Below are 27,922 nucleotides of genomic sequence, written 5' to 3' on the forward strand. Positions count from 1 at the left end.
TGCCCAGGTCTCACTGCCAGCTGCTAGAGAGGTACAGGGCATTGCCCCAAATTCTACCGCTCTCTGCCAGCTCACGCAGGACCGTATTCTCTTCTCACACCCATGCCCCTGCTGCCTGCAGTCTCAATTTAGACACCTGCTCTTCCAGGAGGCCTTCCCTAATCAACCCCCAAGTCTGGGCCCTGTCCCACTGTTGTACCCCTATAATACTGAATGCCTTCCCCTCAGAGCACTTGTCACGCTGATTTGCAATCCGTGGCTGCTCAGTAAACCAGTACCCAGCATAGCCCTGACATTTAGCAGATGCTCAGTTTATCGAATGAATGAATGTTCACTTACACTGTAGCTCTGCAGAGACCTTGACTGTGTAGTTTCCCATTCAACTCCCAGCTACCAGTCCAGTGCTTAGGCCATGGTGGGCACACAATGATTATTTGTTAATTAAACGAAGTCTTCATAAGAAAGGTTGTTGCATCTATACTGTTGTTGACAATGTCCAGACATTCTTAATATGAGGACAAGAAGCACAGACCAGGGGCCTTTTCTAGACTATCAGGGATGCGGGGTGAGGGTAGGGGGAGCAGGGATAGCAGAACAGCTCTGGGAGTACAGCGGACCAGGGCTGTGCAGAAGGGCTCCTCTCTTTAACCACAGTTTTAGTTTCCTAGAGATTCCTAGCCTTGGGTTCACGAGTGGGGCTGCAGAAGATCCATGAATCCTCTGACACTTTAATCAAACATCCATGTCCGTATGTGCATTTTTCTGGAAGAGAGTCCATGGCTTTCAATGGGTGCGTCTCAAAAGGCTGTGATGCAAAAAGAATTGTTGGTCTAGATCTGCACTCCCCAATACGATAGTCACCAGCCACATGTGGCTCTTTAAGTTTAAATTTAATTTTCAGTGCTTCAGTTACACTCACTACATATCAAGTATGCTCGATAGCCACTACCTACTGGACAGCCCGGATACAGAACATTCCCATCACTGCAGAAAGTTCTGCAGAGTCTCTTTATATTGACAGCATTACTCCAGATTCAGTGCACAGATAGGATTGTTTGGATCGTGTAGTGCTTTTATGAAACGAGTTGCCATCATTTAGAAACGAAAGCATAAACATTTGAAATCAGGATTTATTTTGGGAGACGGGACTACCTGGCAGCTTTGGGTCAGCATTCCTCCTGGCAGCTGGAGTGCACGGGGCTGCTCCGTTTGGGGGGGCCCTCGGCCATCCTGAAGTTACCTTCTGGGCCCTCCTGAACTTGCCCACCCTGGCCTCTTTCCAGTCTCTTGTGTTTGTAACCAGACTCCCACTTTGGGTAAGTGGGGTGGAAGCTGGTCTAAGAACACATCTTGCGTGTGGATCTGGGGGTGAGACTCGGGCTCCCGGCTGGAGTTGGGGCAGGATGGGGGGGCGCAGCGCCTCCCTCCTTGCAGTTCCCCGGCACTGGAAGAAGGGAGCAGGAATTTCGCCCTGGACATCTGTTGCTTGACAAAGAACTTCTTCCCAAGTCTTCCCATGAGCCCTCCAGGCCCCAGCGCGGCCAGCGTGGGCCCGCCCCCAGCGCTGAGATCGCGGGGAGGGGCCCGGGAAACCCGATCCCGCGCCCACCGCCCCGGCGGCGACGTGGCTCCGCGGCCCGGCCTCCCCCCGCAGCCCGGCGGCCAATGGGCGCGTGAGCCGGCGGCCGAGGCTTCCCAGTCCCGCCGGGGCGCGCCCCTCGGCTCCGGCGCGGGGCGGGCGCTGGCTGCGGGGCTGGCCCGCCCCCTCCCCCGCCGCCCCAGCCCCCATTCCCGAGCCGCCGCTCCAGTCGCTCGCTCGGTGCCTCCCAGCGGGCCCTCGCCTCCCGACCATGGCGCGCGTTGGCCGCGGCCGCCGGGGGCTCGCCCTGGCGCTGCTCCTGGCGCTGGCGCTGGCGCCCCGGGCGCTGCGGGCCAAGCCCACGGTGCGCAAGGAGCGCGTGGTGCGGCCCGACTCGGAGCTGGGCGAGCGGCCGCCCGAGGACAACCAGAGCTTCCAGTACGACCACGAGGCCTTCCTGGGCAAGGAGGACTCCAAGACCTTCGACCAGCTCACCTCGGAGGAGAGCAAGGAGAGGCTGGGGTGAGGCCGGGCCCGCGCCGCGGTCGGGGGCGTTGCAGGTGCCCGCGGGGCCATCCGGGCGGGAGCCGCGCGGAGCGCGAGCCGCAAATCGAAAGAGAAATCGGCGCGTGGACCCGAGGGCGCGGTCCAGCGGGCGCGGCGCCGGGACCCTGGCGCGGGGATGGCCCCGGGGAGGCGAGAACGTGGCAGCCGCGCCGCCGGGACGGCGAGGGCCCGCCCCGCCCGCGGTTGCATCAGAAGGGAGCCGGTAGAGTGTACAAAAGAAGAGTTTGTCCACCGTGGCCTTTTAGTGGCAGTCGTTCCTCCCCACCCTGCCGGTGTCTCTCTTTTCCCCCCATTCCCGAAGGGGAGGGCTTCCGACGCTTCTAAGGTCTCCAGGAGGATCATAATGGAGAAAAGATGAAGGGGGCGGGCAGAAGAGGCTCGCTTCCTGGCCCGTGGCCCGGGACTGGGGCTGAGGTGTGCTTGCCTTTTCCCTAATCACCCTGAAAAGCCGATACAGGGATATAAAAATCCTGCTGTTCAGACGGGAAGGGCGGTGGCAGTGGAAACTGGTCCCCTAGTTTGTGTCTCCAGCGGATGTCTGCAGAGCACCCAGTCCTTTGGCAGCTGAGGGCAAAAAGTTGGAGGGTGGTGTGGCCGGTTGTAAATTTTCACTGTTGAAAGCAGTTGAGTCAGGAGGCAGGCCCGGGAAACAAAACTTTGGGACATCTCAACGCACCCTCTCAGTTTCCCTGGGGAGACACTGGGGGATTGTGCAAAGGTATCTGGAATCTGCAGCCAGCCCGATGGAAGAGGAAATGGGGAGGGTCCCAGTAGCCCTGCCTACTGGGCACCAGGCCTCCTGGAACCTGGTGCCTGGGGGTGGAGACCTTCAGGTCCTGCTAAATGAAAAAGAACACAGCCATCCCTGTGCTGATGGGGGCCACCAAAGGCCAATGGAACTGGTTAGGATTTGAGGCCAAATTATACCTATTGTGTAGGTGCACCATCTGCCTGCTTTGATAAAAAGATCTTTGAATTTCAAAGTCACCTTCAAACAATCACCTTTTATTTTGCAGAGATGTACTTTCTCTTCTTGTTTGGGAGCTAACAGTGGTGGCCATTGATGAGTTTAGTCCATTGTAATGCTTTGAGGCACTTGAAAACGGATTTATTCTGGGGCCCTGAGTGGCTCCCATTTGCATCACTGTCAAAGGGGGCAAGGGTTAGGGTTTGGAGTGGAAGGAACTCGGTAGTTTGCAGTCCTACAGTTTCCAGTTTAATGCCTTCGGTATGAGGAGTGGGCCTGGTGGTGAAAGCAAGGGCTGATGGAGTTGGCCTGCACTTGATCCTTGTATGAACACCTTAACTTCATTTGTTTATTCATGCAAAGGACATTTGAATGGCCACTGTGTGCCAGCTACCATGTTAGATACCTGGCAGGTGCAGAGAGAAAACCTTTGTACGCTGTAGGCCTCAAACTACTTAGAATCAAATGAGACACAAGCAGATAAGAGTATAATTTGTGTCATGGCTCGTAAAAACTACGGGGAGTGCCTCCAGGAGAAGGAGCCCCTAGGGGTTCACATTGGAGAGAGAGGCTTGGGGGTTTAGAGATGATCACAGTTCGTGGGATGACTCAGAGGTTGCCTAGCATACCAGAAGGGAAAAGCATTTTTGAAGAGAGAGCAGCTGCTTCTAAAGGTTTTGAAACCTCTTCTGGAGGAGGAGAGGTATTGGGACAATAAAAGGACAGGGCAGAAGTGGGAGGTGAGAGTGGAGGGGAAACCAAGAGAGGTGGAGATTAGATGTTATCCTATATGTGGCTGAAATGTCATCACCCCATTTCTTGTTAGGCAAGTCAGACTGGCACTAGGGAGGGGAACATAACAGGCACGATGGGGCAACTGGTGAAGGATTGTGGCCATGAGCACCTGAGCCAGGCACTCCCGTCCAGAGGGCAGGAGGGGGTGAACCCAGAGCATGTGGGAGGGAGAACTGGCTGTGTTCGCTCTTGATTCACCGTGTGAGTGGAGAGAGAGGAGCAGGGACTCACAGATGACATCTGGGTCTCTGGCCTGAACCACTGGATGGGTAATGGATGCACCACTCACTTGTAAAGTAAATCCAGGCCAGCGGCAAGGGAGAGTGGAGGATTGGAAATGATGGGTGTGGTAGGAGATGGCTGAATAGGAAAAGCCACCTCTCTGTCCACTGCTCCTGGTGCAACAGTCCCCTCCAAGTCTGGGCTGCTGAGGGAGGAGCATGGCTGGATCTGGGCAACTCTGCCACCACCACCTGACCTGAGCCCGAAAACATGACAGCTCTAAGGTCCCTGGAGACACCTAGGCCAGAGGGCTGCAAAGTGGAGACCTGTAGGCTGCGTGCAGCAACAAACTTAGAAAAAATGGAAATTAATTGTCAACATTTAAAATCTGAGTGATTTCACATATAGACCTTGGTTTCTGGTTTCCCTTGACACCCATGGACCATTATTCCCATGTGCTAGTCATTGTCTGGAGCAGCTGGGGCACCTTTGTTGGCAGCTGGCAGGGGAGCTGGCAGGTTGCTTGGGGTTTGTCCATCCATTTGTTACCTGCCAGGTGTTTGCTGAGTTTTCCATCTACCTGTTCATTGTCTTTAGTGAGGAAAGGCACCCTTTCTCTCCTTTATTCCTCACAACATTCCTTGTAAAGTAGGTGTTCCGATTTGCAGTTGGAAAAACAGACTCAGAGAGTCAAGATATTTGCCTGCTATCATGCAGAAGTAGGATTCACGTGATCTGACCAGAGGGGATCGGCTTTATCTACATCATAGCTGCCTTTTCCAGAATCTACTGAGATTTTTTTAAGAAAAAGGTTAAGATCATATTTATTCTTCCAACAAATACTCATTAAGTCTTACTATGCATCAGGCTATGTCCTCGACATTTATTTGGCATAGATTAGATGCTGTCTTTTTCACAAAAACAGATTACTTATAATCTGACATTAGTTTCTGCTAGTCTCAGGTTCTGTTCCTCAGCCGGCTTTGGATAACTGATGGGCATGTCACCTCTGTTTCCCCAGGGTTGGAGCAGTGCCTGGCACATAGTAGGTAGGCTGAACACTGCAGTGTTGAGAGTATTCTGCTGTGTCTGGCAGTGGTCTCCTGGAAGGAAGCCTGAAGATACCTGGGACTTTTTCCATGTGGAAATGTTACAATTGCAAATGAAAGGACACATTAAAGCTGTTAGTAATATTTATACCTTCCTGAGACAAAGGAGCTGGGCTACCAAGGTATCTAGGTGGGAAATGAATTCATTTCCCATATCTAATTAATCAAAGAAAAACTGCCAATCAGAACTTCGACACACAAAGAAAATACCACTGAGTTGAGAGAATTCCAGCCCAAAGCAAAGAAACAAATCCTTAATCGGCCTGCATGACCTCATCCCAATAAATGAAATACCAAGGTGTATAAAAAGTTTACCAGGGTGTGAAACTTTTTTAAACATTGGAAATAGCTTGTGAGTATCTTTGAATTTTCCTACAGGGATGGAGTCTCCAGCTTGGACCCTTTGGCTTAGAGATGGACACTGGTGAATTCCCAGCCTGAACTTTGCTCTGGACTAGTGTTTGGGGTACCTCAGTGAAGTCTAGTGGGAAATGGCTAGAACCTGGGCCAGCTGTGGAACAGATACACCAGTGGACATAGGGGTCTTGAGTCTAAGAGCAGGAGGTCCAGGCTCCTGCAGCTGCTCAGCTGGTCGAGTTTCTTGAAAGATTTCATTGATGTTTCATCCCCAACGTTTAATGTTTTGTCCAACAAGATCTGGTTTCCTCCTTGAAGTGTCAAGTCTTTGAGTCCAAAGTAGTGAGTTTAAAAAAAAAAAGAACTCAACTTGTCTTTTTGTTTACATAGAATTCTCCATTGTTTAAACTGGACCTAGAGCCAGTTCTTAACCCAGTTGTACCAAGTACTAGCTGTGTGATCTTGGAAAAGTAATTCAAGTTCTCTCTGCCTCAGTTTCCATTACTCTAAGGACTACATCAGGGAAGACGGCTAGGTTTCACCTTACAAATCAACACTAGTCAATTGGTCATGTCTGTCTGCGGAGCACTGTGTTGAGAAGGATTCTGAGGCCACATCTAGGTTTATAAGGACAGAGGCACGACCCACTGGTAGTATCTGCCATTGGCACTGGGTGAGGGGAAAGGCATAGCACCTTCAGAATAGATAAACTTGAAGATCCTTTCCAGCACTGTTGGGTCATTGAGTTAGTGTTTATGCATTTTAGATTCTGCAGGTGTTTGATCTTTCTCTGGACCAGGATCACACAGGCCTTGATAATAGCCTTGTGGGTGTGTGGTTTTCTCTTAACTACAGGAAGATTGTCGATCGAATTGACAGCGATGGGGATGGCTTTATCACCACTGAGGAGCTGAAAACCTGGATCAAACGGGTGCAGAAAAGATACATCTATGATAATGTTGCTAAAGTCTGGAAGGATTATGATCGGGACAAAGATGATAAAATTTCCTGGGAAGAATACAAACAAGCCACCTATGGTTACTACCTAGGTAAGAGGTGCTGCAGGAGAGATTACACAGCTGGGGCCCACATAATAAGCTTCTTGCGGGAGCCTCCACTCCCTCATCATATCCACCCCCTTCAGGGGGATGTCACAACGTCCTAAGGAGAACCTGCTTGTGTAGCGTGTGCTCTGCTTACTAAGAATGTACTGCGTTGCTTACTCTGAACGAAGTTGTAGGTGGTGATTAGTGGCAGGGGTCAAGGGTCTAATGAAAAGTGACTTAGGTTGCTGCCTTCTCTGAGCTCCGATCTCAGGGGTACACTCAGAACAAAGCAGAGAGGAAGCACGTCTGTGGCTGTTTCACAGTGCTGCCAGGTTCAGATACCAAAGACGGGTGGGCTGGAGCAGTCAAGGAAGGCTTCTGGTAGAGTGGCTTGGGAGCTGGGCCTTGAAGAATGGATTTATGTTTCGAAAGAGAGACGAGTGGGGGAGGTGGGTCAGCTGGAAAGGCAAAAGTGCAGTGATGCATTTAGCAATGGGCAGGGTTTGGATATAAGACAAACCTGTCTGGGGTATGATGGAAGGGTGTGTGCAAAGCACAGGGTGCAGACCTACTGGGTGCATGATAGAGACAGCGAGGGGACAGGTCTGAGAAGAACTGGAAATGCACACACGGACAGATTAAGGGAGATCTTGAAAGCCAGGCAGAAACATTTAGGCAAAATATGGGTACTGAGGAACCTCTGCATGTTCTGGAGCAAAGAGTGATGATGAAAGCAGGGTTCGGCAAAGAGAGGTGTGGTTTAGTATGGTCTAAGGCCTGTGCTCTTAGGCACTGCTGTAGTGCCCCTGATATGCCATGAGGGCCAGTATTATGGGGCGCTTTGAAGGGGCAGGTATTAGGGGCATTCTGAAGTAAACTGTTTCAGAGAGCTGATAGGTCAGGACCTTTAGTGCCCTGTGTGCTGTTGGAGCATAAGGATGAGTGATCTGGAAGGAAATGCCTTCCTTGGCCGCCCAGCTGAAACGTTTGTTTGCACGTCCTGCAGGAAACCCCGCAGAGTTTCAGGATTCTTCAGATCACCACACCTTTAAAAAGATGCTGCCCCGTGACGAGAGACGGTTCAAAGCTGCAGACCTCAATGGTGACGGGACGGCCACTCGGGAGGAGTTTACCGCCTTTCTGCACCCTGAGGAGTTTGAGTATATGAAAGAAATTGTGGTTTTGGTAAGATAAAAGAAGTTCCTGGGCTGGGAAAAGACCAGACCAAAGGTACACCCAAAGCTTGTCTTTTCTTTCAAAGAGAGAACCTTCATCCTGAGGGGAATTGGAGACGGGCTCTGAAGTGGAGAGCATTGGAATACCTGTCTACCCAGTAAATGAGTCAGGGCAGGCTAGGTGCGGTAACAAATAGCCCCCAATCTTAGCCATTTATTACAATCAAAGCTTATTTCTTGCGTATGCCACTTCCAGCGCAGGTGGTCCCAGTCAGGTGGGTCTTCTGTGCAGCTCTCCTCTAAGACCTATCGGGCAGTCGGGCTGCCTCTGTCTGTTGTCCACGTCCTGTGGCCTCAAGGTCATCCTGCTAACGGCCAGCTGGTAGACAAGAGAGGCAGTGAGGAGAAGGCGGTCTGCCTTTACTGCTCTGACCAGAAATGACATAGCTCTTCCTTTTACATTCCCCTGGCTCCTCCTAGATATGATGGGGCTGGGACATATCGTTTAGATCTGTACTCAGAAAAAGCAAATGGGTTTGATAAAGAAACTAGCCAGGCTCTGTCTACGTCTCAGCTTTGAGGGAGCTAGAAAAAGACTGAAATGGAACGCATTGGATTGTTAAACCGTACAGAAACTTAAAGTAAAAACCATGGCTGGAAAGGACACTCCCCTGCGAGGGGGTAGGGGTGGGGTTCGGAGGTTGATAGATCAGATCCTATAGGCTCTGAGGGTCAGCTGTGCTCGTAAGGCCTCTGAGTGTAGTGACTTTCCATTGTGTCTTGTGGGGACCCAAAAGTCTTAATTTTCCATGACAATAAAATAATGCCGTCACCTGCTTCCTGGTCCGATAACCCTGAGCCAGTTCCAGCGGAAACAAGTGGCTGAAGCTTTTGTTTATAACCAGCTCAGGGCTATTTTAGTTATCCAGTTGGTGGCTGGGCCCCTTCTTGCCTCCGGCTTCATCCTCATGACCACCATGGCCCGAAGGACTGGGCAGGAGCTCTGTAAGAGTCAATTCTTTTTACTGCCCAACACCCACTTAATGGTCACTGATTTGCCAGAGGACCATGAAGATCAGGAATTAGCCACAAATGGATTATGTGCCTTTGAGTTGCTTAGACAATGGACAGTAAACTCATTTAAGTACTTACCACGGCAAATGCCTAATACAGAACATAATACATTCAAAAGTCAGATAGACTTTTATTTTTTAATTGTCCTGTTTCATATTTTCCTGACACCAACTCTGTGTTCATTGTCCAGTTAGCATTGGAATTTATCTCTGACCATCTGGTCCAGTGGTTCTCAAGCTGGTCCTCCCAGGTACCCCAGGGAATGGTTTGGCTGGATGGTGGAAATGGTTGGCCTGGCAGGGCTTCCTGATAAAATCAGAGCATCTCCAGGCTTCTACGTACATTTTCATTTGAAGAGAGGGTTCTGCTATTAAAATTGTGGGATGGCAGAGGAAGGACAGAAACCACTGCCTGTTTTTTTACAGATAAGTAATTGGTGCCGGGGGAGGTAAGCAGACAAGCCCAAAGTCTCCAGGCGTTCAGCCATAAAAGCCAGACAGGGGAGGACAGTAGTCAGAACTCAAGATTTACTGACAGCTCTAAGCCGTCCTGCATTCTGTTTGCTTCCTAGGAAACTCTGGAGGACATCGACAAGAATGGGGATGGGTTTGTGGACCAGGATGAGTATATTGGTGAGTGCAGCCTGAGTCCTCAGCTGTCCCAGCTGGGCAAGGTTTCTCCACCCACATGTCTGGCTACTTTCTCCAGACGTCTCTCTTGCCACCCGTCTTTGGTCATGTGACTTTGCTACCCTTTACCCCAAAACAAGTTCTTTCAGTAATGAAGGGCAGAACTGCTTCTAGTCATTAGGAACTATATCTGATCCGAGGAACCTAATGAACGCTGTGGTGTAACAGACAGGCCACTCTCGCCATAGCTGTTAAAGTGATCTCGGTGGCACTAACTTTGCAGAACAGCAGATGCTGACGGCCCCCGGCCCCCTCGTCAGTGGAAGCAGCAGCAGAGCTTTCCTCTTGCCTGGTGCACGCCCGAGGGGGGAAGGTTCAGAGACATAGATGCCTGGACAGTGGGGATGGAATTAGACTGACAAAAAAGGCTGGCTGATTAAAACAACGCAGCACTTTGATTAAGGGTGTGTGCTCTTCCTGGCTCTCTTGAACTCTGCATTGAAATAGTGCAAAGTCAGGGGCAAAACTCATTGAGTGGCTGGGCGTAAAAGCAGCATTCCATTCTTTACGTGGAGCAGAGAGGGAGATGGGGGCATTGTGCCTAAAAATCAAGTTCTGAGCAGTTTGCAGTCCAAGAGGCCTGTTGCGTGGACTTGTCCAGCAAGTGACTTCTCTTCAGGAGGGAGTGAGTGCAGAACCAGTGGTGATGTGTAGTGGGCAGAGCAAGTGGAATCAGGAGTCCTGGCTTCTCCACTTACTAGCTCTGTGACCCCAGGGGTGGCATGCAATCACTGTAAGCCTCGGTTTCCTCATCTGTAAAATGGGAATACACAGCACCCATGCTTCCAGGACTAGATGGAGCTCAAATTAACTAATATATGTGACAGCCCTTTCTCAGAAACACTATGCAGATGTCAGGTGTGGGTCTACCTTGTAGCTGAACCAAGGGTCTTGCCTTTCTTTTGCCTTCACCACCTGCTCCCTGTACCACCTGACATTTCCAAGCTTTGTTTCCATTAAAGAGAAACTGCCTACAGGGTCTCTCTCTTCCAAGAAAACCTAGTGATTTAGCAAACATTGCATACACTTTGCCTTCTTTCTCCTTTCCCTGCCATTTTGTAAAACAGGAATAATGATCTATCTTATAGAATTGTTATGAAATAAAATGATAAATGTGAAAGCCCTTTGGAAATGATACAACCAACAACAGGAATGAACACGGTGGGTTAGACCATGGGTTGGAAGCAGAATGCCCATGTTCTTATGCAGCCTCAAGCTCCTACTAGTTGTGGCCTCAGTGTTTTCATCTATAAAATGGGAATTATAGCCCTAGCTGTTTTTGCTCAGTGGTTAGAGCATTGGCCCAAGGACTGATGAGTCCCGGGTTCAATTCCAGCCAAGGGCACTTACCTCAGTTGCAGGCTCAATCCCTGGCCAAGGTCTGGGCATGTGCAGAAGGCAACCAATCAATGTGTCTCTCTCACATCAATGTTTCTCTCTCTCCTTTCCACTCTCTGAAAAGCAAAGGAAAAAATAGCCTCATGTGAGGATTAAAAAAAAATTAAAAATGGGAATTATAATAAGATCTACTTCATAGGGTTGTTATGGGGGAAAAAATGTATGTGAAGCACCTTATACAGTATCTAGACCATAGAAAGTGCTCGAGTGCTCAGAAGTGGTGCCTATTATTAGTTTTTACCTGTATAGTGCTAGTTTGGACTATAGAGGGCTTTCACAGTAAGTGTCCCACTTGACCTTCATAATAGCCCTGTGATTTGTAAATTATTATCTCCGTTTTACAGACAAGGCAACTTAAGACTTGGCCATTGAATTAAGTAACTTAATCCTAGTCACTGAACTGAGTCATCTTTCATCTTCTGGCTCCTGAGCTCAGTTCTTTCTATTCCACCAAGCTACCTCCGCAGCGGATAAATCGCTGCATTACTATTCACAGGAAACTGCCCACCAGGTGTTTGGGTTAGGTCTCTGTCGGCCATCCCCCTTCCAAAAACGCAGGAGGTCGGCTTTTCTTCGATGTACCTTCCTTCCACCCGTCTTCGTAACCAGGATCAACCTTCCTTTCCAGCGGATATGTTTTCCCACGAGGAGAGTGGCCCTGAGCCAGACTGGGTCTTGTCAGAACGGGAGCAGTTTAATGAATTCCGGGACCTGAACAAGGACGGGAAGTTGGACAAAGATGAGATTCGCCACTGGATCCTCCCCCAGGACTATGACCACGCGCAGGCTGAGGCCAGACACCTGGTGTATGAGTCGGACATAAACAGGGTATTGCATGTTCTTCTGGCATCAGTCCTTGAACGGAGACAGTTTACATAAGATAGGTTCTGTTTGTGGTCCTGTTTGCCTCTTTGTGATAGCATTGGCCTGTGACGCTGTGCCTTATTGACCTTTCTCATTCTTGGCATACGTTAGAGACCTGTAAACTTGACCAGTTACTATGATAACCCACGGTGAGTTCCTGGATAGTTCCTGGATAGTCTGCTATGGGCCACAGGTTTACATTCACTCCCATTTCGTAGGATTGCTGAACTTTGTTTGCTGTGGGCAGGACATGGATTTAAGAGGTACGCCCTGTGTTGTCTTAGGACAGCTTTGTTCATCCATTCATTCAGTCAGCAGATACTTATCCAATGTCCGTGCTGTGTCAGGCACAAGGAAGCGCAGCCCATTAAAGCCCAGGCATCTTCAGGCAAGCTCACACTTCTAGCTCTATGCCCAGCACTTCAGTATCTAATTGATATGTATCCAGATAAATAAGCAAGATTTAGAAAGAAGTCCTGCCCTTTCCCACCTTGATCACTGCTCCAAGCTCTCGGGACACAGTTGATTTTTGTAGTCAGGCTGTGAAAAGGGAGTGGAGATCGTCAGGGCCTGCTTTGGGAATGTCAGCACTGCTTGTAGACACGGCTGGATTTGAGCTTCTGAATTCCTCGGGGACTTAACGGATATATTTTAGCACAGCTCTTACAGCAGCAGGCGGTTCCAGGTTGAGGTTTTGCAGTGCCGCAATGGTAGGTGAAAGAGGTACCTAGCAGCTTCTTAATTATTTAAGTGTAGGGTTTCAAATGTTGCAAATCAGTGAAGTAACCTAGAGCTTCATGCTATTCAGTTACTAGGAGCTTCGATGACACAGCTCTTTCCTCTCTCCGACAGGATGAAAAGCTAACTAAAGAGGAGATATTGGAGAACTGGAACATGTTTGTTGGAAGCCAAGCTACCAATTATGGAGAAGACCTCACAAAAAATCATGATGAACTTTGATACACACACACCATAACTTGGCAGACTGTCATAGGCTTTCTTTTATTGTCTTGGATGGTTGCTACAGTTGTCTAATTTATAGCAGTCGTGTCCCTGAAACAACAGTTTAAAACCTCAGATTGGGGTTAAAATTGGTTTTCACTCAATATTTACTGGGAAATAGTCATTGCTATACCTTCAAAAAGATACCTCCACAAACACATTAAAACCTTGGTAAATTACAATGCCGTGTGGGGATACATTGCAAAAAACATGACTTTTTAGCTTTTTCCATTAAATTTAAAGGGGAATAAAGTTATGAAATGCCCTGTTATTCAGAAGTTGGGTGGGTTGGGGCAGCTTATGGAGTGACTGCTATGCATTTTAACTGCAAATTTTTACATTTGCCACAGGGAATAGTTGGTGCGAGAAAACTGATGAAGCTTAGTGGTGTCGTTCCATGTAGGCTTATTTCAGAACCAGCCTAATACTTCAGATACTTTTTGACTTTATACTCTGAGCTGTTACTGTAAATGGTGTATAAAACCTCTGCATTTTTCTGTACGGACCTGATAATGTGCATAACAAATCCACATCTTTGTTTTTTGTTTTTGTTGTTTTTACAATAAGAATCAATCAAGAAAGATATAATGTGAAAAAGAATGGGATTTTAGAGGGAGGGAAGAGCTGAATGTCAGGCATTGGGAGAACTAGAGGAAAGCGGCAAACACATTACTATACTTGAGAAAACTTATCTTGACGCATAAACGAGGTAGGTCTGACCTTTGAAAAAGTGAGTGGAAATAGGATCCATTTCCTCGCTGATCGTCTGGTAGGAATGAGGGCGGGGGTCCCAGGGAAGCCTGCCTGGAGGGGGCTGGAACTGTTGCATCCATTTGGGAGATTCCGTGACCCTTGGACCTGCATGGGACCACGGATGCCACGGAATTAGGACAAGGTGATGTTCCAAGCCACTGGCCGAACTGGAGGAAACAACTTTTACAGGTTGAAATGCTGCCTTACAAGTAGGAAGTGAGTGAAATAAAGGATCCCTGTGAGGATTTTCTACTGTGTCCTGTGGTGGTTGACTTCACATGTGTGACATTATTCATATAGAATTAAACAGTAGGTTGGGATTACATGAGTCAGATTATAAGGGGCCTGGAGTTTTTAAATCCAGTACTGGGATGTTCAGAATACCCTGGTATTTACTTAATAAATGTATACTTCCTCCTTTCTCTCAGCTAGTTAGGGAATCGAGGCCATTTTAACAGAATGATCCTTCTGAGACAGGTTTCAGCTGGAAGAATGTCCAGACTTCTCACCAGGCCCTGTGAGGCTACAGGATCTGGTCCCTCACCGGCATCTTCAACTCCCCTATTTGCCTCCAAATAGCCAGCCCCACCGACTAGTCCTTGAACCCACCACGTTCATTCCTAGGTTGGACCTTTGCGCTTGCTGTCCCCTCAGATTCAGAACACCATCCCTCACATCCTCTAGTAACTCTAACAGCACCTCCGTGGAGTCTTCCAGACCCCACCATTTATAGTACAGTCACGTGCCACTTAACCGGGGTATGTCCTGAGAGGTGTGTTGCCAAGCAGTCTCGTTGCGCGAGCATCATAGAGCATTTGCACAAACCTGGACAGCTGAGCCGCCTGCGCTCCTGGGCTGGCTGGTGTACCACAGTCCCGTGTGGTGTCTGTCACTGACCGAGTCATCGATCTGCAGTGCATGACTATTCTGTTTTATTTTCTTGGTACGTATTACCATTGATACCCGTTTCCCAGGGATTCCATACAAGTTACCACAAAGTGAATGGCTACCCAGCAACAAAGAAAGCTCACTCAGTTCTACAGAGAGGCCCTCGGCAAGAAGCCCTCCTTGCTCCAGCTTCTGGTGGCTCCGGGCATGCTTTGTCTGCAGCTCTCCAGTCTCTGCCACCTATAACCCTTTCTTCCTCTCTCTGGGTCTCTGCATCTCTTATAAGGATACTTGTCTTTAGATTGAAGGCCCATATCCTGAGATGCTTTAGTTACAGCTGCAAAGACCATTTTTCCAAGCAAGGTCATAGTCACAGGTTCCAGGGTTAGGAGGTAGACAGTGTCTCTGGAGACCACCAACTGTACCATTTGACACTGTCTTGTCTGTACACTGTCCGTCTTCCCCAAGCTGGAGTATGAGCCCAGTGAGACCAACAGAGTCTGGTCCGTCGTCTTTACTCCCCTTTCCCAGAATTTAGAACATCAGAGCCAGCCTACAAGAAGTATGCTAATTATTTGCTAAAGAATGAGAGGTGGTTAGCTTTAATGGAAGGGAATATTCCTCGGGGGAAAAATGTTTGGAAAAAATATAAAAACAGCGAGCATTGCTGAAGGAGAAGGTAAGTAATTTTGCCCAAGATTCCACAGTGATTAAATGGCAGGGACAAAATTCAAAAGCCACGTGTTTCTTGCTCTAAAATCTGCTGTTTAGCACAGGTTTCACTGCTCCTAATCTCCAAATCTGATAAATGTTTTTCTTTATTTCTTTGCTCAGCCACAGTACATGATTATGTGGTCAGAAAATGAGAATGGCTCCTCTTACCTAGAAATAGGCTGACAACATTTTTTAAAGCAATGAACACCTGTCTTTTAAAAGTTGAGAAAATAATACTGTGTAACCTAATTATAAACATAACACCTAAAAGGTGCTAACATTGTTTTCCCCCCAAAAGGGGATATAGGTTGATTTATTAAGTTACACACAGTAAGATGTTAAATATAGTTTGAGCACTAAGTTTTTCCTTCCAAGTCAGTGCACATAAGAAGAGAACCCTCAATGAGACCAGTGCTTCTGGGGCTGAACTTAACACTATTTAAGGAAAAAAAAACCGTAGCTAGGGGACATAGCTGTTAACATCATGATTTGTAAAGCCTTAGATTTCTAATAGGGTCTGACTGTTTCAAGGAAAACATATTTTGTTTCTAGGTAACATTTCAAGTCTGATTACGAACAAATGCTACAAAATCGATCTGTAATGAGAAGTACTGTAATGTCACAAAACATTAATTATATGCTTAATGGGACTGAAAGCATTAATTGCCAGGAGCCAAAATCTGTCCAAGCAAAACATGAACACATTTTGTACCTCTCGTCTCTTGTAGGTTTTTGAATGAATTCGAGTGGAACAAAAATGTAGTTAGAAAGTCAGCAACACCTGAAGGTTTTCTTCACCTGCTTGGATGTTGTAGTTGTTTCTTGTTAGTGATGGCACGAATCATAAGTGCCCAGCAAACAGCAGACACGTGGCGACTTGTTAGTTCGACTCTAAAACAGCCTGTGGAGGGAAGTAGTGAATGGCTGACTGGGTTATTTTTAAGTCTTTCTAGATTTATTCTGCCACCTTCATAATAAAATCCGGCTTCCTCCAAGTACGTGCACCTAGATTTGGCTCTCTCTGTAGTCTTAAAATTGAGTTTATAGTGCTAGAATTTCCCACTAAAAACCAACGAGTGCCCAAATTTTCACTGCTTTGGCTCACATGGAAGTATTAAAAAACTGAGCAGTGGAAAGATTGTGTCATCAGAACTTAAAGTCATAAGATTTACACGAACTCAGAGATATATTCAGAGTCTATCGCACTCTTAACTCTGGTCAGCTCGGGTCCAGGGCTGGGGACACCACCATTCTGTGAGCTTTAAATGTCTCTAATTTTCCTCATAAAATAGAAAATACCTTCTGATTCCCCACAGAAGCACATGAAGTGAAACAAATGTCAGGATTGGTTACTTTCTTACCTTGAAACTTGTACAGTGGGAGCATTTCTTTTCTCCTGCAATAAATACACATAGCTGTGCACCAGGTGCTACGCCAGGTACTTACAAGTGTTTCAGCATCAAAGATTCTATTGATGTGTCCTTACTTCAAACTTCAATGCATGGTGTTAGTGACTGATGGGGGTTTTCGATTTATCAGAAAATTGGCAAAGGTGTGCTTGTTGTTTTAAATACATAAAAGAAAGGTGGTTTTTTAAAAAGATCACATCATTTAGAAAAGGACTTTATGTGGTTATTAACTATAAGAAGCTGAAGACACTTAATGAGTCATCTCAGACTAGTGATCGCAAACCACAGGAAGCACGGCCCTGCTGCTCAGATGTTGGAGACTAAGATGCATGTAGAGAGCACGCCCAGGTGGACGGTCGAGTCCAAGGGACTCACTAGCTGAATGTCTTTAGGCCAATTTACTTCCACCCCACAAACCTTTTTTCCCTCTGCTGTGAAAGGAGGCCACAGCAGTCCCTGCCTCATTGGCTGGCTGCGTGGGGGCCCCGTGTTGTGGAAAAGCACTTTGCTCTGGGCCTGCTGCAAGGAGAGGCTTCATCCATGGAGCTGGGTGACTCTGGTAACAAGACATGCTAAGGAATTAAAAGCAATCGTTTAGAGAGTAACCTAAACTTTATTCTCTGACAGGCACAATTCCACGTACAGACAGTTCACACGGGCGCCGGCCTCGTCAGCCTCAGGAGGCCCCTCCTGAAGTCTTCTGGAAGGGCCGTGGGCTTGCTGGTGGCTGGATTCACGAAAACGTGGACAGAGGACCCGGTGGTGCAGGCCAAAGCGTCAAACTGCGCCAGCTTGGGGTGGCCAAAGAAAAAGCCGTCCGCGAGGTCGTGGTGATCTCCCGGGGGTGGCTCCTGGGTGGGCTTGGGGGGAAACAGGGCAAGGCGATAGTGCACACTGGAGCGGCCCACTTTCTCCACGGCCAGGGCAGCCACGGGGACCTGAGGGAAGCCCACGGGGGCGTGGAAGGTGCACCGATTGGTCACCATGAAGCCCACCATGGGGGACGTCAGCAAGCCGGTTTTCAGGCCGCAGTACCTAGAAGGTTAAAGCACACTCCTTACTCCGGGGCAGCAGGCCGCTCTCTCCCACCCGGTGACGGTGGGCTTCAGCAGCACTGACTCAGAGGCCTGGAATCGAATCCCAGCCCCGCCACCCACCGGCTGAGGCCCCTTGGGCAAGTCACTCAGCTTCCTTTTGCCTCGATTTCCACAATAATATAATGTTCATAACTGCAGTACCACCTCATAGAGATAGTCGTTTAATACCCGAACAGTTCCTCGATGCAGGGAGCTCTCGCGAACACTGACTATTATGATGTCCAGCCTGCCCTTGCTTCTTATGAAAAGCCAGGTACTTTTGTGTTAAATGAGAGAAAAAAACCCCTCATTGATTAGAGATAGTTATTGTCGCTTAATCTTTGCCATGTACTCTTTTTAAGGGCAGGTACTGTGTCTTGTTTATTTTTTAAGTTTGTTAACTAGAAATGAGGTTGCACTTGAGATGAATTTGGAGGTTGAACGGAATAAGAAATGAAAGACATAATACCGAGTCACAGCCTCCCCCCCGCCAAAGAGGCCCGCTTACAATTTAAACATTCTAGTCTCATTGTCTTGTCTTTTTTTGGGGAGAAAACTAAGACCGGATGTGAGAATTCACCGTAAGGGGATAATCATGGTTGTACGCGGGTTTGACGCGGAGTTGTTCCCGGAATCATTGTTCACAGACGGGAACAGAAACAGCTGCAGTGTCTGCTCAGGGAGGGCGCGGTGAGTGCCTGCGCCCAGCCACCCTGGGTGTCCCCTGACATCACCCATCGGGACATCAGATACGTTCACTTACTGACACGGAAAGCTGCTGATTGAAAAAGATCAGGTTTCAGAATGGTAGTGCCATTCGATCTCATTGGTTTTACAAGAACGCGTTTGTTTATGTACTTATTGTCCAGAAAAAGCTTTGAAAGGACAGACGCCACCATGGTTTCCCAGTTATCTAGCAGTGGTATTGGGATAACATTTTTTTTTTTTAATTTTGCTATAGGAGTTTTCTAAAATGAACACAATTTGCCTATGAAATAAGAAAAACAATGTTATTTTAAAAAAATATCTGAATATGAATTTCATTTTTTAAAAAAGCACTGGAGAGATGAGCAGGCTGGGTAAGCCCAGCTCCCTCCTGTGCCCATTAGGATCCTGCCTCCGGCCGCCCTCCCTGGGGCTCTTCCTCGTGGACATCTGGGGAGGGGAAAGGGAAGCAGGGAAAGAAAATCCTCGCCCTTCAGGGTAGCTCCAAGATCCAGTGTGAAGCAAATTGCCCTTTTCATTTCCCATGCTTCTTTGTTGCTTTGCTTTCCTATTTCTCTGCCACTTTCCCCATTCTTTCAGGAGACGGAGAGAGCAGAATTTCATGAGCTCCTTGTGTCCCAGAGCCCAGCCAGAATACCTTTAAATAATTAAAAGGCAGAGGTACTTCTAAACAATGCCATCGATGAGCACCTGGCGGCCAGGGCTATGCTGGGTGCATTACATGTTGTATTTAGTTTTCAAAACAACCCTGCAAAGCAGGTCTCATCTTTCCCATTTTCCAGGAGGGAAAATAAGTGGAGAAGTTGCACAAATTTCCCAAAGGCAGGCATACAGAAAGTGGTAGGTCAGGCCCAGACTTCAGACTCTCTGTAGCCAAAGTTTACATCTTGCCCTCCATTCTGACTTACTAGGTGGCGAAGCCAAAATCTGCATTTTAGTCCAGTGGATGCATTGCATTTTCCTTAAGTGCTTTTGTGACTAAATAAAATTCACGTATGGTTTGCCTAGATCTGTCTTTCTGGCCCCTGGTTTATGACCTCTGGGAAAGATGGCAATTACCCGTGGGAGAGGGAAGGATCACCTAGGAGAGAATATAGAAGCCTCACACATGAAAAACTGGCTTTGAGTAAGCCCCCAATCTATTTCTTAGAATCTGGCATTTGATTCTGACGCCACCTAGTCATCGCGAGGCGAATGCCTGCCTCCCATGCTTTCTTATCCCTGATTTAGTAAACTTTAGAATAGAGGGATGTTGGAGTTGGAAGACCCCTTGGGGATCATGCAGTACAGGGCTCTCCAACACTGGTGGGGATCAGAATCTCCTGGGGATCCTGGGAAACCTCCAGACCCCCCATGTCCTCCCAGACCTCCTGAATGAATCTATAAGGAGGGGCACCCTGAGTTCCACAAGCTCCCAAGTGATCCTGAGAAGGGCACCTACCATAAGTGCTGCTCTCCTAGGCCCACCCCCTCGGGTAAAGCAAAGCCCAGAGAAACGAAGTAAGTTGCTCACCTGCACACAGCTGGAAAGGGGCAGAGTCTGTCTACACTCCAGCCCCTGCAGCTGGGCCCATTAACCTCCCCACTCCCAGGTTCAGCGCCAGCCCAGTGTTGGACACCAATAAATCTCTGGGGCGTTCACGGCTTGGATTCAGATCAGATGCTCACGATCCCACCCTGACTCTGCACCCCGCTCCAGCAGTTGGGCTCAGTCTTACTTTGTTACTCCCCTCTCCCACAGTCCTGCCTTCTTTCCTGCCGCTGTAACTAGATTCTGCTTATCCACTGTCCTGCCCTGACCCCGGTCCCGAGGACCTGCCTTGGTGCCTCCCCAGGCTCTGGGTGCCTCTGGAGTGAGAGGTTGTGTGCACCTGCAGGACCCGGTGCCTCTGGGTCTGTGGGAGGACCCAGCCCTGCTGCTCCCTGAGGTCTGGAGACTCCGTCAGATGATAGAAGACAGTGGGCATGTGGCACAGATATAACTTTCAGAGGACCGAAACTCTTTTTGTTACTTTCTATGAACAGCATAGAATGGGCCACAGCTTGTGGTTAGTTACCTGGAATGCCAGGGCAGGATTCTGGCAAGAAGTCCATTCCCACACTCCCCGAAACTAAGAATAAGAGTCAGCTCAGCCACATGACCCCACGACCGTGCTGAGTCCTCACAGTGTCACACGGCAGCTGAAGGGAAACTCAAGCCTTGGCAGGCTGCGTAAGGAGGGCCCTGCCTGTCTGATGTTGCTAGATTATGCGGTTATTAAGAGAGATACATGAGTCAGAAATACAGAACTGGGGAGAAAATACCTTAAGTGTGAGCACGTATGAAGTTAAAAGATTAAAATGATGAAACTAACACTTAGAATGTACTCTGTGTATCTTTATATAAATAATGTATCTTAAGCCTATTTGGATATTGCCTTTATAGTCATGACTGTAAAGGCAATTAGGCTCCGGAAGGCTAATTGAAATTAATTGTATGCGGGCTCCTATGTCAGCCCTTTCTATTAATGTGGCCTACAGGATAGGATTATAGTCAAGACCTAAAGACATTACACCGGGATTTGAATCATGGCCCCACTGCTGTGTGACCTCACGGGTCACTCAATGCCCCAGAGCCTCAGTTTTTCTCATCTCTAGAGTGGAGATAATAACAGACCTGATGGGATTTTTATAATGATTAAATAAGGTAAAGCATATTTTATATGTCCTGGCTGATTGCTGGAACTTAAATATTTTTCTTGGTTTGTTTTTTGAATATTATAAACAGTTTTGGTCTCTAGGGGTGGAGACTTAACATTTGTCTTTGGGTCAAACTTTTCCTTTATTTTGGGAGGACCTCTTGGGTCAGGACCCTAGTAACCAATCAGGTTGGGACACTGGTGAGCTCACAGGTGGACTATTGATAAAAGTCACTGTATTGTACCTTCAGGTGATTTTGAGGATGGTGGGCATGAGAACCAGGTGAGCAGAGCAAGAGGGAAAGGACGGATGGATGAGGTGTGGTGACAGTTACACTAGGAACTTTGAGGAAGAGTTGAGTGAGGCTTTGAACACTCTTCAATGGGTCCAGCAATTTAACCCGAGTAAGTCTGAGCCCATGTAATTTGCATAGAAAGACAGAATTTAGCAAATGCATACTGCATTGTCATGATAGAGGAGCATTTACTTAAGAGGTACAGTGGAAGTCTGCTTGGTCCCTATTTGGCAGTGATGCAAGCTTACCAATCTGTAGAGCTAAGACATCAACAGAAACTGATAAATGTATCTACATTTCACCTTAAGTTTTACTAACTTAACCATATCACTGAGTTTGGTGCTGGTGACTGGTGACATGGCAATGACAGGTTCTCTTCTCAAGCAGAGACACTTAATCAAAGAGAGACAATAACAAATATGTCAATATAAACTGAGAATAAGTGCTCTGCAGATGGATATGGTTCCATGAGATGCAATAACAAAGGAGTCTGACCCAGATGGAGGCAAGAAGGAAGGAAAATTTCCGAGGAACTGAAGGGAGTCCAGGGAGGCCCGGCAGGGGGATGGCAAGACAGCAGGAAAGCTGGGCCTGATCACGCACAAATTGGATTTTAGCCTAACGGTATGGGAAGCCGCTGTGGAGGTTTAAAGGGGAGGGAAAGTCATGATCATGTTTGCATTTCAAGATTAGCTCTCTAGGGAGCAGACTGGTGAAGGCAAAAGTGGATGCAGAAACACCAGTCAGGAGACCCCCGAGAGGTGAGAACTGGGCTGGGTGGCAGCAGTTGTGACTTCCAGAGATATTCAAGGATGCATTCAAAGAACGGATACCTGGGCCTTCCTGAGTAACTTCCACCTCTCACAAAGGTCAGGACCCTAGTAACCAACCAGTGTTTGATAGTAACAGCACCTATGACAGAAGCAGGAGGCTCCACCAAACCCTTGCAGTTTTTGAGGCTGTTGATGAAACCTCAGGCTCTTCCCTGGAACACCACACTCTCCAGGTTGATCCCTGCCTCAGTTACCCACCGCTCAGCATGGCTATACCTGTGCTTTTGTCCCACTTTCTGTCTGAGGATAACTGTAGGTCTAGATCTTTCAAGTATTTCAAGAAGAATTTTATTCCAAACCCAGGGGAAATGACCATATAGACAATAAATTTATTGTTTTACTTCTGAGACAAGTAAGATAAAAATGAGCAGAAATGTTTTCTGACAACCTCACATTTGAGCAAACACAACTTCAAAAATACTGAGGTTTTCCTTTGGTCAGTTTTATGTTTGTTTGTTTGTTTATTTGTTTGTTTGTTTGTTTAGGACATTTCGACTTTATCTTAAAGGACAAATGATATTCTAAATAACAAGGAAGATTTCTTAGAATTAAGCAAAGCAAGAGATGGAGCAAATACCTACGTAAGCCTTTACCCCATGCTAGGTTGTTTATCTTGCCTTACCACTTGGTATTTCTAAACTAGGTTGCTATCTGCAAATATAAGAAGCTAGTATAATGAGCTGACAATAGCCACATTAGGAAAATGCCCAGGCCCAGCTGGCTGCAGATCAGTGCTGTTGCAATTTTCAAAGTGCAAGCATTGGGTCCCCAAACTGAGCAAACCTGATGAAAAGCATCTGCTGTCAGAGCAGAACGCTTTCTTTGCAACAGTGTTCTTGCTGGAAGTTTATTCTGGTAAATCAGTGTCAAAATGACAAGAAAATCCAACATGTCTCAAGAAGCACAATATGTAACAAGCAAAAATCCCCCAACACGGGTTCAGGAGCTGAACAGTAAATAAAGGGTCTGATGAAGAAATCAAAGCCGAAAAATAAAGGAAATGAAACAAATTCATTAAAACATTTTGAATAAAAATAAGACAACTGCGACATTATGCTCAATTAATGGGAAAACACAGTCTTAAAGGGTAAATGTGATAGATGATGATCTGATTTTTTGGGACATCCAGAGCAGAATCAACCAGGAGAGCGGCTCTGAAAGCCAGGCTAGATTAGAGGGAAACTTTGAATCCACACACCAACCATATCATAACTGCTGTGCTTTTTGCCTCTGCTGGACTTGCTCTCTGAGTGAAATATTTCAAAGAAAGCATCTCTGAAAAGTGACTATGAGATCTTTCAAAGCCTCAAAATTATGCAGGCCAGGGATACAATAAGCTTTCCTGGGCCTGCTGAGAAAAGGTGAGACTGGAAGTTAAGGAAGGTGGTGGTGATGCCTCCCTCACCCACAGCATCCACTGAGGTCCCCAAACCCCACATCTTGCGATTGCTTATGGCAAACTCCAGGGGCCTGAAGAGCAGCAGTTTAAACACCTATTTTAAATCCATCAGGTAGCAGAAAATACTTAAAACACATGGAGAACAATTTAGAAACCAAATACACCAGAGGGCTTTCTATCTAGAAAAGGCAAATTTGGAGGAGGCCGAGGATGGGGGAAAGGAGTTTTTATTTTTTTAATCACCACAATGTGATGTTGGAAGTTGAACGAAATTGGAGCTTCTGCCCCAGAAAGAGGTTATTAAAGGGGCAGGTACCCAGCTCAGAGGGTCCCCATCACTCAATGCCCTTGGGTAAAATTGGAGAACCATATGCAAAACTATACGAACTTGGATTCATACCTCACATCATATACAAAAATTAACTAAAAATGGGTCACAGATCAAAATTTAAGAGCTAAAACTTAAAAGACATACAGGAGAAGACAAAAAAAATCTTAGTGGTTTTGGGTTTAGCAAAGATTTTCTTAGGACACAAAAAGTATAAGCTATCAAGAAAAAAAATCAATAAATTGAACTTCACCAAAAATAATACCTTTGGATCTCCAAAAGTCACTATTACAAAAAACAAAAAGGCAAGCCACAGACTGAGAGAAAATACTGGACAAACCTATCCAACGAAGGACTTGATCTAGAATATATAAAGTACACTTACAAGTCAATAAGAAGACACACAACACGATTTAAAAATATGCAAAAGATTTTAGAAGACACTGCACCAAAGAAGACATGAATGACAATAAGAACATGAAAAGATGTTCAATATTATTAGTCATTAGAGAAATGGTCATTAAAACCACAATGAGATACCCACTGCACACTCACTGGAATGGCTAAAATTAAAAAGATGGACTATAAGAAGTGTTGACAAGAATATAGAGGATTGGAACTCTCATATACTGCTGATGGGAATGTAAAACAATACAACTGTTTAGGAAAATACTTTGGCAGTTTTCTGAAAATAGTAAAAAATACACTATCATATGACCCAGCCATCCCACTCTTGGTTATTTACCCAAGAGAAATGAAAGCATACATCCCACAAAGACTTGCACATGAATATTTGCAGCAGCTTTATTTGTAATAACTGAAAACAACCCAAAGGTTTCAGTTCACAATTCCATAAACAATATACAGTACATCCATACCATAGAATACTACTCATTAATGACAAGGAATGAGTCACAGCAACACAGATGAAACTCAAGAAGCCAGACAAAAAAAAGTATATACTGTATGATTCCACTTATATAAAATTCCAAAAATGCACACTGATCTGTAATGAAAGAAAGTAGATCAGTGGTGACCTGGGGATGGGGGTTGGGAAGGAGCAAGAGGGAAAGATTATGAAAGGGGCATCAGGAAATTTTGCAGTAAGGGAGGTGGGGTGTGAGGTTCATTATCTTGATTGCAGTGATGGTTTCACAAGCGTGTGTGCAAATATGCCCAGCTCATCAAATTGTGCCTTTTAAAATATGTGCAGCTTATTTTATGTCAGTTATACCTCAAGAAAGCTGTTTAAAAATAATGCAATAGAGCAAAATTCACCAATATCTTAGCAATGATATGCCAATATATTAACAGAACCAGTCTCTGATTGCAGGATTATTAATGATGATCCTTCTCTTCTTCCTTTTCTGAAATTCTCCAAATTTCCCAAAATGAGCATGTCAAAATCATAAAAACTTTTTTGTGTGTGGGGAAAAAAGAAATAGGTGTACAAAGAAATTTGGAGAAAATAGCCTATACTCATGAACCTTAGACCATGGGATAAAAAAAATCAAGGACATGACACTTTTCAAATGACAAAAGATCCTCTATTCTTGCAAAAGCCATGGTAGGCAAGAGGGGACTATGAGAAGGCTCTATAATACCCACAGGAACAAAAATATCTAAATCTAAAGCAACCTATGGAAAAGGCACCATATTAACAAAATGCATCATTTAGCTTGACTGTCCAGCTCATGTGTCTTTCAAGTAAATTGGTGGGAGACAGATGCAGGGAACAAGGAAAAGACAAAGCCGGACAGCAACAGAAGGTAAATTTTAACATGATGTCATGACCCATCATTTCTTGAGTTCATCCAGGAATATAAGGACTAAGGAATAATCTAACATAATTAGCAAGCGACCCACATTGCATATCCTTAAAAAGAATGCATACTGCCGAGTTCAAGTCAGGCCACAGAAAATGCCATTCCACATCTGACCAAATACGGTCAAGTCTCAATCTCAGTTTCTACCCTTAGAAATGTTTGCTAAATCTGGCTGTACGGGGCTGAGGATTCTCTTTGAGTTTTTATTAATAGTAAAAGTAATAATTTTTTAAAAGTTTTCAGGGAATATATTTAACCTACTTAGATGATAAACTATTTTTTAAACCCTCCATGCATTAATTATTTAGACATCAAGTGTTGAGGCTTATGAAGTAATTTTTATTCATTTATTTAGCAAAAAGTCACTGTCAGCAGCTGTGCCAGGCCCAAGGGTATAAAGAAGCAAATACAACCCGTGCCTCTCGGAGCTCTTGAGGTTATTTACATATATCGTATCTAGTGCATATCAAGAACAATATACAATGGTGGGCTGCTGAGCAGCTCTTCCCAACTCTGTGTTCAGTGACATCACTTAGTGCTCGAACAAACTGGCCATGGTGGGAGTATTTACACCATGGGAATCAGCAAACACTGCAAGCTAATTGTTTTGATTTATTCATAATTTATTGTTTTATTGATTTATTGATGATGTATTGTTTTATTGACAAGAAAGTAGATCAGCAAACTTCTCCTGCAAAGGGCCAGGGAGTAGATCTTTTAGGCTTTGTGGGCCACAGGGTGTCGGTTGTAGCCACTCAACTCTGCTCTTGCAGCATGAAAGCAGCCATAGATGATACCTGAACCAATGGGGATGGCCATATTCCAATAAACTTATTGATAAAAACAGGCAGGAGGCCAGTTTAGCCCAAGGGCCATAGATGTTGATCCCTGGGCTAGACTAAAGACTTGAGAACTTGTTAATAAATGCAGGTTACATTTAAATATTCTTCCAGTATTCAAAAACTATTCTTTTTAGCTCACAACATACCTTTTACTCATACCCATGAACAAAAATATCAACCAACATTCATGCCAAAACTATACTTGTTTGTCATTTGCAACTAAAGGTTAGCTGGCTAGGCACAGAGGAATTCAGCCAAAGACCAGTGAGAGCATTCCGTGAGAACCAACTGGCTATATGGAATTTATAATACAGAGGACTGTATATTTTACTATCACTTGTAAATTGTGTGCCAAGCATCTGTTTATCAGTAATATTTATAATGTATGTGCGTATATGCTGATTGTTAAAAATACTTACTAGTATGTGACTCAAAAGGCATCCAGTCCTGATGCAAAACAGTAGATGCAGGTAGATCTGGGAGGAGGGAGCTGTTGCCAAATGTCACAAGCTCAATGTATCTAAATCTCCTCCCAGGCCTGCCTGAGAATGCTAGTATATCTCCATTTCATAGATGAGAAAACTGAGGCTGGTGCAGAGTCATAAAACTAGTGATTGACAGCACTGAAACCCAAACAGAAGTCTATCGGACTCCAAAGCCCATCCCTGGAGCCTGCCCCATTAGAAACCATGTACTTAGTTCAGAAAAACACAGGGAAGTTGTAAATGAGGATCAGTTTGGAAACGGGCTAGAGGAGGCTTGAGAAATGCCAGATGAGTTGCTACCCCGGTGAAGTCCAGGCAGGCCTACAGGAAGGGAAGGGGAGGCTCTGATGGGGGTCCACGCAGAGATACGCACTTTAGATGCGGCCGAGAGCAAAGTCTTGGGCGCAAGGGCAGGGATAGCGACTTCCTGTGCCAGGGTTGCAACAGCGAGCACATTTCATTTCACCAATGATGGTTCTGTACGGATGAAATTGTGAGTACAAGCATCTACAATCCAGTTAAACTGTCTTGTTACAGGAAATGGAGCATGCCTTTCAAGTGGCACCCAGTCAGAGACTAACAGGAGGTGCTGGGCCACGGCGAGGAATAGCACTAGTGGGTAATCGGGTAACTGCATTTGTGCAATGGTGTGGCCTGGGGGGGGGGGGAAGGAAGGAAAGCAGGCCTCAGAGAACCTGCCAACTTGCTGGAAGAGCAGGAGAAAGCAGAGCATCGCCACGGTGGCACCACTCCTACAAAAGGCCTTTTGTGGCCTCCAGCAGCTGAATGGCTCTGGCTGGGACAGGTCTTCCCTGGGACCTGGAC

The 27,922-nt window shown here is 46.3% G+C and overlaps 2 protein-coding genes across 2 annotated transcripts in view; one reads left to right on the plus strand and one right to left on the minus strand.

Annotated features, from left to right (window-relative positions):
* The first annotated feature begins 1,835 nt into the window (after positions 1–1,835).
* RCN1 (reticulocalbin 1) lies at positions 1,836–13,854 on the plus strand. Its single transcript, XM_087821797.1, has 6 exons — positions 1,836–2,101; positions 6,452–6,645; positions 7,649–7,827; positions 9,463–9,523; positions 11,607–11,806; positions 12,695–13,854. Exons 1-6 carry the CDS (start codon positions 1,851–1,853, stop codon positions 12,800–12,802), a joined length of 993 nt encoding a protein of 330 aa, XP_087677923.1. The 5' UTR covers positions 1,836–1,850; the 3' UTR covers positions 12,803–13,854.
* A 3,396-nt stretch (positions 13,855–17,250) lies between these two features.
* Positions 17,251–27,922, minus strand: part of LOC107531955 (uncharacterized) — a 95,272-nt gene continuing 84,600 nt past the window's right edge. The window contains exon 3 of the mRNA XM_016206180.2: positions 17,251–17,643. Coding sequence (XP_016061666.2) covers positions 17,259–17,643 — 385 coding nt within the window. The 3' untranslated portion in view covers positions 17,251–17,258. The remainder of the gene's footprint in view (positions 17,644–27,922) is intronic.

The sequence above is a fragment of the Miniopterus natalensis genome, chromosome 11 (assembly GCF_054644295.1).
Source record: "Miniopterus natalensis isolate mMinNat1 chromosome 11, mMinNat1.hap1, whole genome shotgun sequence".
Classification (NCBI taxonomy): Eukaryota; Metazoa; Chordata; class Mammalia; order Chiroptera; family Miniopteridae; genus Miniopterus; species Miniopterus natalensis.

Bases quoted from the DNA above. Each gene is read 5' to 3' on its own strand.
- RCN1 (XM_087821797.1), top strand. From the start codon at position 1,851: ATGGCGCGCGTTGGCCGCGGCCGCCGGGGGCTCGCCCTGGCGCTGCTC. The intron at 2,102-6,451 runs GTGAGGCCGGGC...TCTTAACTACAG, and splicing joins GAGAGCAAGGAGAGGCTGGG to GAAGATTGTCGATCGAATTG. The intron at 6,646-7,648 runs GTAAGAGGTGCT...CACGTCCTGCAG, and splicing joins CACCTATGGTTACTACCTAG to GAAACCCCGCAGAGTTTCAG.